The following is a 13,309-nucleotide window of genomic DNA, read 5'->3' on the forward strand; positions in this document are numbered from 1 at the left end:
CCCTCATTCTTCTCTTCTGCAGGCTAAACAATCCCAGCTCCCTCAGCCTCTCCTCATAAGTCATGTGTTCTAGACCCCTAATCATTTTTGTTGCCCTTCGCTGGACTCTCTCCAATTTATCCACATCCTTCTTGTAGTGTGGGGCCCAAAACTGGACACAGTACTCCAGATGAGGCCTCACCAATGTCGAATAGAGGGGAACGATCACGTCCCTCGATCTGCTCGCTATGCCACACTGTCACTTCCACATACTGATTTCGAACTGTAAGTGGATTACTTGGACTGCAGTGGTACTAGCCAGAGCAGGGATACTGGAACAGTTTGTATAGTGGGCGTGCTGAAAGCCATTGAATCCAACTGCAAACCCTGTATATGATGGAAACCACTTCAAGCCAGGGGTGCGGCAGCACCTCCAGCACCCCAAGTTCCAGCACCAGTGGCCATTAAATCAGAAAAGCAGCTGTGGCCATTAACGTTCCCTTTTGTGATTTCCCCTTGAGCACTTTGTATGAGTGAGACTCAGGACTCCAGATAATGTGAGGTGAAAATGGACATGACCAGGGTGCGGCTGGGGGCAGAGCTCATTGGCTGTTATGGTAACAGATTGAAAATGTGGGTTATGTGTCCAATGTATCTAGACAAACCTCCCAGAAGCATCCAAGAAATCAAGCTCTTCTCCTTCCTCCTGCTCACAACCAGCCTAACTCTTCCTGTTCTCTCCCTCTTGCGTGCACCAGGAGTCCCGGTGAAGTCAATAGGTCTGCTTGTGTGACTGTTAGCCAATGGGAGAATGGGGCTCACAATCAGTCCAGGTCTCTATAGTCATGGCACTGTGCTTTTGAGATGGACCGTGTGCTACTGGAATGCAGTGATGCTGAAATTACACAGGCCCTAAGCCTCCAAGCAGCCCCATCTCGGTGCAGTCCTGGATTTACATGTATCCCCCCTGACTTCTGGTACAGGTGCAGGGGTCTGCCTGGGAAAGCTGTTTGCAGGGGGTGAGGCTGAAGATTGTCACTTTGCTACTTTATCACCCCTGCCTAATTTTCCTTTGCACTTTCATAGCCTGCTTCATCTTGGCAACATCTGATGTACATGAATCCATCCTCGTGATTCCTCTTGGGAGGGAGTTGAGGGTTCTTGTCCCTGTTCTATGAAGGGAGATTTGCTCAAGGTCACTGAAGGGAGTCAGTGTCAGGGCTGGGATTAGAACTCAGGAGTGCCCCGTCCTGTGAGCTCCACTCACTACTGCAGCTCTCTCTGAAATGCATCCTTTGTTTATGGATGGAATTTAATTATCCAAGAAACAAGCATATCTTAAAAAGGGAAACCCCTGAGGTTTGGTCTATGTAACAGGAAGACCACAGTGTAACTGTTATCAATTCAGTTAGAATTGGTAGAAGGAATTGCTTTGTTCCCATCTGCTGATAAGGAAAAGTGTAATGGGGAAGGCTGCCTCTCTTCTGCTCATTGGGAAACTAATGATGTCCTTTCCAGATGATATAATATTCCAGACAGTTTTGCTTGTATTCAGTTACTGTCTGCCTGAATTATGGATATTTCGGTTAGGCTTTGCTGTACATGTATTTGCTGTGAACGGTTTACTTGTGTAATGGACTGAATACCCTTTAGAGTCACATACAGGCTTTGAATTTAATACCTTGCTACTTGCATGATCATGGTATTGATTTAGCCATTGCAGGATCGGGGCCTTAGAGACTCTCTCTCAGCTTCTTTGAGTTATTATTGCTAATATGTCCTCTTGGTTTCACCTATGAGTATCTCAGATTCCCCCTTTTGGGACAGCTGCTTTTGCACTTGTTCTATGTAATTCCCAATAACAGACTGAAGGAGTTTTATTTTGTAAAACAACTGCTCTCGGCTCTTGCCAGAGATTTTTATGGCCAGTAAAGCTTGAAAATAGAATTTCATAAGGGAAGATGCTGACACAGCTGTAACCATTTAACAGTGCAAATGGCTCCTCCATAATAAAAGGAAAGCAGCCAAAATCCTAGAGAGGAAAGAGACAATAGTGGGGAGGAAAAGATGGCCTTTTTGGTAGTCTCAGTCAGATATTTTCAAAGTATCACCAAAAGGAAGAGGCTCCTAGGCAGAAAGATTCCTATGAAACTGCCAGTGTTTCTCAGCTTGAGTGTAACTCTGCCACACAGGCCAGCATTTCCAAAGGTGCTTAGCTCCCACTGACTTCATTATGAGGGCTTGGAACGTAGCAGATCTGAAGATCAGGCTCACAATGGCTGTTACTAAGGCTGCTATTTTGCAATTCAGAAAATATTTGCTGGTTAAAAAGGTTTAAAATATTATTTTTTAATTAAATCTGACTAAAAATGCTGATTGGCAATGGAAACACAGAAACCATCGGTGTGAGGACAGCCTAGTATCAGAGCTGATCCCACCTCCAGTGGAGATAGCTGGAGCTTTGCTGAGCTTGCTAAAGTCCCCCAGCTGGTTACGCTCTCTGGGCTGATCCAATGAAGTCATTGGAAAGGCTCCCACTAACTTCAGTGGGCCTTGGAGCAGAACCCTGGGCAGCATGATAGCAGGGGCTCCTCTTGTGTGTGTGCTTAAATCCATCCCTGCCTTTAAAGCTCCCATCATTGTGACTCAGGTCAGTAGGGGATTGTGTCTTTGCTGTGATGGGCCCTGCCTTGTGGAACTTGCTCCCCCCAACAACCACCACAGAACATTCCTTCCCACTTCCGCTGTTTGTGCTTTCACATTCTTGTATGGCAGGCATAGCTCCACTGAAATGCATGGCTTGATGAGGCCAGATCCTCAGCTGCTATCCATCAGCATAACATTGTTGACTTTCATGGAGCTATGCTGATTGACTCAGGTTCTGGTGTAAATCTGGTGTAAATCAGGAGTACTCAACTCAGCTGAAATCTATGGCGTTAACACAGTGTAAATCAGGAGTGAAGCCATGGAGTTAGTTGTGTAAAGTTGGTGTAAGTGAAAGAGGATCAGGGTCCTTTATTTCCAAAGCATTTTTACTATGATTGCTTTGGGTCTCATAGGTATGACTTCTCCACTTCCCATTCTCTTCTTATGTTGGGCCCCTGTCCTCTCTCCTTACATGCACTTTTTGTTCTCCTCATTTGAAGTTTGCAGTGGGATTTTTACTACAAAGTTTTTCTTGCATTGTGGCAGGGCATGCTCCACAAATTATATTATTATTAGATTTAAATAATGATGATTGCTCTCAATTAATCTTCCACCCCTACCATCCCCCTTTCCTTTATGAGAGGGCTTGTTCTGATCATCTGCAACAGTCCCTGTTATATTTGATTTTATTACAAGATATAAATTTCTTTCTGCAGCCCTGGCACACAGCATGCAGAGAGGAGAGAGGAATTGCCTAGCAACCAGGAGAACAAAAAATTAAGAGAATCAATAAGCCTGGATGGAAAGCTAAACAGGGACTTTAAAACAAAATCTTTTGTTGTTGTTGTTCCTCCTCTGGTAATGATTTGCAATATCTCAGCTGTAGCATGGAGAAGCCTTTGTGTGCAATGGATGCTTCTGGGGGCAGGAAGGGCCAAGGGACTGGTCTGCATCAAAATTAAAGAATAGGTGAAAACCCAGCAACGGACTTACATAATGCCCTCATCCTGCAAACACGCATATGAGTAATCCCATTGACTTTAATGGAACTGTTCACGTATGCAAGTGTTTGCAGGCATGGAGCTAAGAGTCTGTCTCAGGGCCAGTTCTGTTGTCATTTACACTTTTATAAATCCAGAGTAATTCCACAGAAGTCAGTGGCTTTACTCCAGATTTACACCCGTATAACTGGAAAAAGAATTTGGTTCAGAGTTTTAAGGAGGTGACAGGCTGTTTGACATACGAGTGGGGGGCCCAATTCTATAGATAGTCCAGATAAAGTCAATAGTAGGATTACTTCACAGGAGTTAGAGCTGCAGGATTGGACCTTTGGTTAGCATGATAGAAAAAGCAACCTGCAATGTACAGAGGGTCACTTCATGATAATATCAATTTTAAAAAAGATCAGAAATTAATGCAGTTAAACTTAGTATCTATCCGTAAAAATGGCAAGATAATGTAGGAAAATATTTTCCAGATTAAGGAAGAGTCCCATCAAAATCAAAGGTACTATTTACAGAACTGAAGTTACACATGTGATTAAGTGATTGCAGGATCAGGGTGATAATTTGGATTTAGTGGTGGTTTTCTGTTGGGTTATTTGAGTCCTGATCCTGAAAACATTTGCATACATGCTTAACTTTGGATAGAAGGTTTCAGAGTAACAGCCGTGTTAGTCTGTATTCACAAAAAGAAAAGGAGTACTTGTGGCACCTTAGAGACTAACCAATTTATTTGAGCATAAGCTTTCGTGAGCTACAGCTCACTTCATTGGATGCATACTGTGCAAAGTGTAGAAGATTTTTTTATACACACAAAGCATGCTTCTACACTTTCCACAGTATGCATCTGATGAAGTGAGCTGTAGCTCACGAAAGCTTATGCTCAAATAAATTGGTTAGTCTCTAAGGTGCCACAAGTACTCCTTTTCTTTTTGGATAGAAGTCAAGTCAATGGGATTCCTCACCATAAAGTCAGACTGATAAGTAAGCCTATGCACGATGAAAGTTTTGATTTTTCTTTTTAAGGGGATGGGGTATACTTGAACAAATGGATTCACTTCACAAAACCAAAAAAGGTTCCATAACCAAACTGAAGTTGTATGAATCAAAAATTACTCTGGCACAGTAATTTCTAGGCTACGTATGATCTCGATGCAATTGACTAACAGTTGGAGAGGAAGGATGAGCCAGTATTTAGCATGTTCACCTAGGACCTGGGAGATCAGGGTTTAGCTTGCTGCTCCACCACAGACTTACTGAGTGACCTTGGATAAGTCCCTTAGGCCCAGCTCCCCATCAGTACAGTGGGGATTATAGCTCTTCCCTACCTCACAGGGGTATTTTGAGGATAAATATATAACAATTGGGAGGTAATCAGGTGCTATGATGATGAATAGATTTGTAAAGTGCTTTGAGACCCTTGCAAGGAAAGTGCCATTGAAAGAAATGAATCAGTTTTGTTTTTTTTTAATTTGAAATTTTATCAATCAAGAAGAAAAAAAAAAGCAGGAGGGTAGGGAAAAAAATGTGGACATCAGTCAAGTTTTTTTTTTTATTGAGGGGGTAGATATTTTAATTTTACTAAACAAAAATACACTAAATGATCTATAGAAAACAACAAAAAAAGAAATTCCGAAATATCAACCCCCAAAACATCCGCTGAAATAAACACAAAAGAAGGCCCTGCTCATACTTAACTTTATGCACTGCGAGTGACCCCCTTTGGTTTCATGCAAACTAAGGCCCCAGCCTTGCAAAGGGATCTGTCCAGGTTCATCTCGGCACCCAGGCAGCCCTTCACTGCAATCAGAAAGTGCCCTGACAGATCCGTGGCGCCGAGGGCCCCAGCCTGCCAACGCACAGGCAGGGGCTCACGCTGAAACCTCTCGGCTGTGGTGTCCGTGAAGCCGGTGGGGCTACTCGCCTTTGCAGACTCGGGGGCAAAAGGTGGGATTGGGAAGAAGGTTTGGCCCTGTCCCCCCCGCCCACGCCGCGCGCCGCTCTCGCACCCAGGGGGCTCCGTGGTGCCCGCCTGCAGGAGGGAGGGTTCGCCACTGGAGGTCGCGGGCGAACAAGGCTGGCCAGGCGAGGGCCCGGCTCGGGTCTCCTGTGAAAGGCGGACCGTTCCCCGCCGCCGCGGGAGGAACGCGGAACCAGCCCCGTGCAAAGAGCCGGGCTGGAGGCTGCTCAGCGCCCAGTGAGGAGGATGGGGAAGCGGGAGCCCTAAGCGCCCTGCTGCCCAGGGGGGTCCGCCTTGCCCGTCGGAGCCGGGGCCAAATGAAGCAGCCCCCGGCGGCGAGGTAGCCTCTCCAGCGCCCCCCAGCCCAGCCCCATGAAGCTCATCTAGCGGAGGAGGAGAGAAGCCAGAGCCGAGCCCTTCTCACTCGCGCCGTCCCCATGGCGAAGGAGAAGCCCAGGAAGGCTTTGCAGGAGCTGCTCCAGAGACCGGGCAACCAGCTGTGCGCGGACTGCTCGGCACCTGGTAAGGGCGTGGGGCTGGAGCGAGCCCCCCCCCAGCTGCCGCCCGGGGCGGGGGAGCGGCGTGGCCGGAGCATGCGGGGGAGTTGGGGTCCCTGGGCGGCCGCCGCCTTGTGGGGTCAGGGCTGCACCTGCTCCCCTTCCGCCAGCCGCCCGGGCAGGGTGGGGTCCCGTCCAAGTTTGCCTGGGCCAGGTGGCCGCCCGCTCGGGGAGAGCCCTGCTGCGGCGAGCTCAGCGGCCAGCCTGCAGCGGGTGCTGGCCCCTGGCCGGGCCATTGCAAAACTGCGGGCTCTGGAGAAAGAGGAAACCGGCCGCTGGGCTCTCTGGAAGGGGGCCGCGAGAGCAGGGTCCGACCCCACCCTCGGCCGGGGGTTCCCAGGCCGCTCCCCTGGGCGACGCAGGGCAGGAGGAAGGTCTCTCAGCCGGGGAAGGAGATGCCCCAGGAGACGGTTTGAGGGAGGGGGCGACCTAGGAGAGGGGTGAGGCCCCGATCCGGCAGCTGGCCGGGCCAAGCCGTGCTCTAGACCCTGATGGGGTGCCAGGAAAGACAGGGTGCCCTGGAGTCCCAGCAGGGAGGGCCTGGGTACCTCGCTTCCCCTCCCCCCCGCTCTCTGGGGCTGACTTATGAATGCTGATGTCATCCCCGGCTACTTCAGCCGGTTTGTGTGTGTGAGCTGCAGTGCAGATCAAGCCCTACGCTCAGAGAGAATGCCACTTCATTACTTTGCCAGGGTGGGCGAGCAGGCAGCGCTGGGGTATGCAGGTGTTGGGCTGGGCCATCCATGTCAGGCTGGGTGCTCTGCCTCCTTGCTCCTGTCCTTATTTCCTCCCTGCAAACTGTGTGGGGCTTTTGTTGCCAAGTAGCCAGGGTTCCCTTTCTCAGTGAATCAACAGACCTGGTGTACCCAATGCCTGGCTCTGTGCCGCTTTCTGCCAGCCAGCCTTTGACCACCACACAGGTGTTTGCTGAAGACTTTGCCTCTTTCTTCATGATTCATAACTATAGATGATAAAATACCAGTTGTGCTGGTTGCTGGGAGGGAGGGGATGGCCGGGTTGATTCTGAGCCAGATACACACCCTTCCTTGTCCTTTGAACAGAGAAGTCACTGGGGGCTGAGCCCGGTGGTTTGAATGCCTTACTGAGCCCAGTGATGCTCAGGTCTGTGTTTGCAGGTGTCTGTACAGATCCCCTGGGGAAAAGTCCTGTAGAGTTTAGTAAAAAATAACCTTCTGGGGGAGAGTGACTGAGAATGATACCCCTCTTGCAGAAATTGGTAGGCTGAGTTTAAAATATCAAACCTGCAGAAGGGCTATCTTAAGCTATTACACTCGATAGGTTTTACGACGTTCTACAGAATGTTATTACCTTTCTGTAGCACCTTATTGAGTTCCACCTTGTTAAATATCAATAGGACTCTACTGTCTGGGATGGATCATTAACTGTGGGTTTGTGTCCCTAATCTGCATTGGAGCTAAACTGGGATCCCCGAAAGATACTTTCAGTCACATTGTACCTGGCTAGTGATGCTTAAGAACTTGCTACTACACAGTGTGTGTGGCTTTGCTGGCTGGTAGAACTCCTCCTAGTCACTCCTACCACTTGCCGTATAAGCTTATTAATCCATCTTTTAGGCATCTTGCTGTACACAGCTGGGGTCTGATTGCAGTAGGAATCTCCCTAAAAACCTTCCTGAAGAAGAATATACAGGCCAGCGCTGTTCAGATGGATAGAATAAAAACCCACCCAACAAAACAGGGAGCAGTTACCTGGTATCATTGTGATTAAGATGAAACTATGGTTCAATAAAATAGTTTGTGTTGTGGATAGGCTGTTAGGGACTCCAAAGGCGGGTTTTAAGGCTATGAAGCCACGGTCTGCTGTTGGTTTATGCCTCTGACTGGGGTTCAGTAACTGTTAACTGACATGGGGCTGCCTGTGCATGTTATGGGTTATTTAGGACAATTAAAGATGAGACACACACACACAGTGTGCATGTGTATGACATATAAAATCAGTGGATCAAATCTGGTTATTCGCATTGGGGTAAAGGAGAGTAGGATTTGGTGTAGTGTTTTCCAGCCTAGGCTAGGCAAGGCAAGGCAAGGAGCAGTGAGGTGGGAACAGTTACATGACTCTTGACTTGCGTTGCCCTATACTACATCCTGGCATGTGCAGGTTAAATAGCAGGTGGTGTATTTCCCTGATCCTGCAGTGGCTCCCAATACAGCCAGTCATGGGAGTTTCTCCTGTTTACAGGGCTGCAGGGGCAGGCATATTAGCACAAATTTCCCTTCTCATCCTAAAAAAATGTTAGTCTCTAAGGTGCCACAAGGACTCTTTGTTGTTTTTGGTGATACAGACTAACACGGCTACCACTCTGAAACCCTTCTCATCCTGTGTCTCACTTAGCTCAGGGATGAGGCCAGCTGTAGTCTACAGCAGTGGTTTTCAACCACAGACCCCTGGGGTCACAGACTATGTCTAAGATTTCCAAAGGGGTCTGCATCTCAATTTGAATTTTTGTTAGGGTTCTGCAAATGGAAAAAGGTTGAAAACCAGTAGTTGAAAACCCATGGAGTCCTCAATGGAGAATAACCTTCCTTTTAGTGAGAGAATTGGGGCGGGGGGGGGAAGGGGGAGAACGCACACAACAAAATAGAAATAGGGAAGGAAAAAATTAAAGAAAACAAGATGAGAATGGGAGAAGAGAGGAGAGAAAGCAAACAGAAGACAGGAAGGCTGGTGCCAATTGGCAGATGGTGTAAGGGGACAGAGAGAATAGGCATCCAGCTGCCAGTCCAGTGCAATCAGGGATATGGTGAAACTAAAGGCTGATATTCTCTCATATGGAGTGTGTGTCTCTCTCTAACTAAAATACAAGGGATAATTCATGAGCCAGTGATGATTGGCTCCAAGATGCAGCTATTTAGTGAAGGGATTCTAACAATAGGGTAAATAATAGAGCTGTTCGGAAAAACAAAACAAAATAGCTACTGTTTTCAAATGATTTTCATTCCATTTGTGTAGAAAGCAGCTCACTTCTCGCTTTTTGAAATTTTCTGCAGAATCAAATATTTTTTTAGAAACTGGTGATTTTTTTAAAGTTACGTTTTTGTCAGTTTTGGAAAAACTCTCCCTTATCATTGATTATTTGTGTTGCCGTAGTGCCCCAGAGCCCCAGTCACCGACCAGGACCCCATGGTCCTAGGCGCTGTACAAACTCTGAACAAAGAAATGGCTCCTGCCCCAAAGAGCTTGCAATCTAACCTCTCCTAGTGACTAAGCTGTGCAACCTAACAGCACAGCAAAAAAAACCCAGCCCCCAGAATGGTAAATGAGCACACAAAGGTAACCTGAAATAAGCACCTATCCCTCCAGGTTGTATAGGCCTCCTGGTCCACATACTCCCCCTGCCCTCCCCTGACTACTTAGGTTAACTGCTCCTCCCAAGCCTTACGGAAACCAAAACCAAAGGGAAGACCAAAACCCAAAGATTGGAAAGCAAACTAACAGGCTTATTTTTTCATTTGCAGTTTTTATTGAGCATTTTTTTTAAAAAAGCAGAAACCTAATTGTGGGAGCGGGGGAGTGTTGTGGGTGTGCAAAAGTTCATTTTTGCAGAAAAAGGTTATTTTTGACGATAAGTGCTTTCTGTCCAAGAATTCCAACCTGCTGTAGAGAACAATGAGAGAGCATGTTGTCTGAGTCTTCGATACTGAATTACAAATGCATAAACCATTATAATAAAACGGTTACTCGGAACACACGGCCCTGGATCACACACACTGCAGGACTCTTTGTTGGATTGTGTGTCTCACCTGGTGGAAGCCAGGTTACAACAAGTCTGTTTCATTGGACCAAGGTGTGGGTCATCGGGGAAGGCAGAGGATGGTGCGCAGGTCTGACGACACAGCGAATAATCTCTCCTGACGGCTGGCGTGCAATGTCTCCTAATATGTTGGAATGTTTTTTTTCTTTAAGACTAATATGGCAATGCAATTGGTTTTAAACTATTCTTTGTTTCAGGCAGTAGCTTTCTGCACATTTTGAGATGGATAGTTGTCTGGGGGCATAGCAAGGCTTTGCATGTTTCTCTTCATATTTCCATTCTTATCCGGTTTAGGGTTGCATTTCCACTGGTTCAGAATCTTTTTACATTGATTCAGGGAGGAAGAAACATGGACCCACAGGCAAAAGTGCAAATGCCACGGGAGTGGTGCTACGGCTTAGAGCTCATCAAGTGCATTTTTATGGGCTCCAACCCATTCATTGTTAATTTTCTGTCATGTGCTTTCCCATTTGACTGGGGTTGTCTGTACACAGCCACACACTGGAATGATTGAAATAAATGGGAAAAAGTGTAACTTCCACTTAGAATTAGATGAATTTCATCTAATTCTAACAGGATGGGTGATAGTGGGAAGGCCAGGAATGATAGTAGGGCGGGACCATGTTATTATAGGGCTTGATCCTGTAAGGTGCTGAGCACTCCATTCCCCCTGGAGTTCAGGGTATGTAGTACCTTGCTGTACTAGGCCACTCAGAACAGCCTGCGGGGTAAGGAGAGAGCTTACAGCAGGGGCCATTACAACCGTAGCTCCCACATACCCAGGAACTGGGACATCTTTCTGTGCTTAAATTGTTGCTCTAGTTAGGCAGAGCCATTTAATGGAATAAATACATGACATAAGGTCGGTGACTGCAGGAAAATGTAAAGAAGTGCAAGAAACCCCTTGCCTTGTTTTGGGAGAAGAAGGGCGTTGAAAGAGGTGGGCTGCGGGGGTTAAGATCAATCAAAAGGATGGGTAAGGAGCTAGCAGGCAGAGGCGGAGAGGAAAGAGTTCCCATTGTGTTTGTGTTTTGCTTTAGACCATCTCTGCAGGGAGAAGGGCTTTTTGAACCACCAGAACGCTTCATGTTGCAGGGCTGTGACTGTCCACCCCAATTTCATAACTCGCTAAGCTTGCAGCACTGCTGTGATCTGCAGATAACAAGCAGAGGGGGGTGCTCAGGCCCCGAGCGCTGGATGCAAAGGGCTTGGCATATTTGTAAAAATGTCTGGGTAAAAGCTCCGCTTACAGGGAGTGGTTGTCTGCAGTATGCATCCTCACATGTAAAGAGCAAAGCCCCTTTCTAAAACCCCAGCATTTTCTCCTAAAGTACAGTAGCTTCGAGAAGCAACAAAATCCTGACTCTGCACACAAATGTCTTCTGATTCCAGCATTAAATCAAGCCTTTCAGCTAGCTAGCTACTGAAGAGATATTTGCTCTAGACTGGGCCAAACTCAAGAAATTGAATCAGTGGCTGACGTTTCTAATGTTTAATTGTATTAAAATTGCCATGGTTGCACCATGTGGTTAGTTAACATTCCTATTACATGGGAAGAAATGTTTTGCCTACCTGTCAAACTTCCCCCAAGGTTTTCTTCTTACCATCAGAAACTATAAACCTCCTACTGAACCACTGTTGCTGCCTTCTTAATAGGACATCAGTGCCAACCACAAATGGTTTATCTTGGATGCAAACATACTGAAATTATCGGTCAGGCCCTTTATTCAGCACGACATGTCTGAGCCAGTGGTGTCCACTGGAGGATGCATTAACATGTTGTAGCATTACTGGCCATTGAACAAGGTCCCCGAGCAGGGTTGCCAGGCATCCAGTTTTCAAGTGGAACTCCCAGTCAAAAAGGGACCCTGGTGGCTCTGGTCAGCACCATTGACCAGGCCATTAAAAGTCCGGTTGGCAGCACAGCAGGGGCCCGGGGCGAAGGAGGGCTCCCTGCCTGCCCTACTCTGCATGGCTCCCAGAAGTGGCCGCCAGGTCCCTGCAGCCCCTAGACCAGTGGTCACCAAACAGTCGATTGCGAGCTACTGGTCAATCCTAGAGGATCTCCCAGCCAATTGCGATCTCCAACGGTGCAGCCAGGTTGCCACTAAGGCTTGCTCGCTGCCTGCCCCGGCCCCACGCCGTTCTCAGAAGCGGCCAGTGCAGCCCCGGGGGCCCGGGTCTCCATCTGCATGCTGCTCCTGCCTGCAAGCACTGCCCCCACAGCTCCCATTAGCCGGGACCAGAGAGTTGCACCCAAACTCCCTCCCAGAGCCTGCACCCCCTCTTGCACCCAACCCCCTTCCCCATGCTCAGCCCAGAGTCCCCTCCCACATTGTGAACCCCTCGGCCCCTGCCCAGAGCCCGCACCCCCTCCCAAGCCCCAACCCCCCACCCCAGCCCGGTGAAAGTGAGTGAGGATGGGGGAATGGAGTGAGTGGGGCAGGCCTCGGGGAAGGGGTGGGCTAGATCCTGGGTTGCATAAAAAGGTTGGAGACCACCGCCCTAGATGCATGGGCGGCCAGGGTGGCTCTGCGCCTTGCCGTGGCCCCAAGGATCGGCTCTGCAGTTCCCATTGGCCAGGAGCAGTGACCAATGGGAGCTGCGGGGGTGGCACCTGTGGGTGCGAGGACAGCGTGCGGGGCCTCCCTGGCCGCCCATGTGTCTAGGGGCTGCAGGGACCTGGTTGCTGCTTCCCGGGAGCCGCAGTAAGCGCTGCCGGGACCCTGCACCCTAAACCCTCTCCTGCACCCCAACCCCCTTCCCCAGCTCGGAGTCCCCTCCTGCACCCAAACTCCCTCCTGGAGCCTGCACCCCCACAACACCCTGCCCCAGCCCCCTCCTGCACCCCAATCCCCTCATCCCCAGCTCCACCCCAGAGCCCACAACCCCAGCCAGAGCCTTCATCCCCCCCACCCACATTCCAGTCCCAGCCTGGAGCCCCCTCCTGCACCCCAAACTGCTCATTCCTGGCCCCATCCCAGAGTCCACAACCCTAGCCTGGAGCCCTCTTGCACACCCTGAACCCCACATTTCTGGCCTCATCTGGAGCCTGCACCCCCAGCTCAGAGCCCATACCCCACCCGAACCTCCTGCACCTCAAACTCCTCATCCCTGGCCTCACCCCAGAGCTCACACCCCCAGCTGAAGCCCGCACCCCCCTCCTACATCCCTGCCCCAGCCCAGTGAAAGTGAGTGAGGGTGGGGGAGAGTGACAGAGGTAGGGGCTGGTTGGGGAAGTTAATTTCTGAATCCGCTCTGAATTTCCCATATGTCCTGGGTCCTTCTCTCGCTCTTGTCTAGCAGTGTCTTCGTTTTCTGTACTTTCAAGATGAATGAAGCATAAAAAGGCCATCTGAATATCTCGCTCCTG

At 48.9% G+C, this 13,309-nt stretch overlaps 1 protein-coding gene across 1 annotated transcript in view; it reads left to right on the plus strand.

The window, feature by feature from the left end:
* Positions 1-5,780: 5,780 nt before the first annotated feature.
* Positions 5,781-13,309, plus strand: part of ADAP1 (ArfGAP with dual PH domains 1) — a 97,297-nt gene continuing 89,768 nt past the window's right edge. Inside the window, exon 1 of the mRNA XM_077828282.1 lies at positions 5,781-6,108. Coding sequence (XP_077684408.1) covers positions 6,024-6,108 — 85 coding nt within the window. The 5' untranslated portion in view covers positions 5,781-6,023. The remainder of the gene's footprint in view (positions 6,109-13,309) is intronic.

The sequence above is a fragment of the Eretmochelys imbricata genome, chromosome 10, assembly GCF_965152235.1.
Source record: "Eretmochelys imbricata isolate rEreImb1 chromosome 10, rEreImb1.hap1, whole genome shotgun sequence".
NCBI lineage: Eukaryota > Metazoa > Chordata > Testudines > Cheloniidae > Eretmochelys > Eretmochelys imbricata.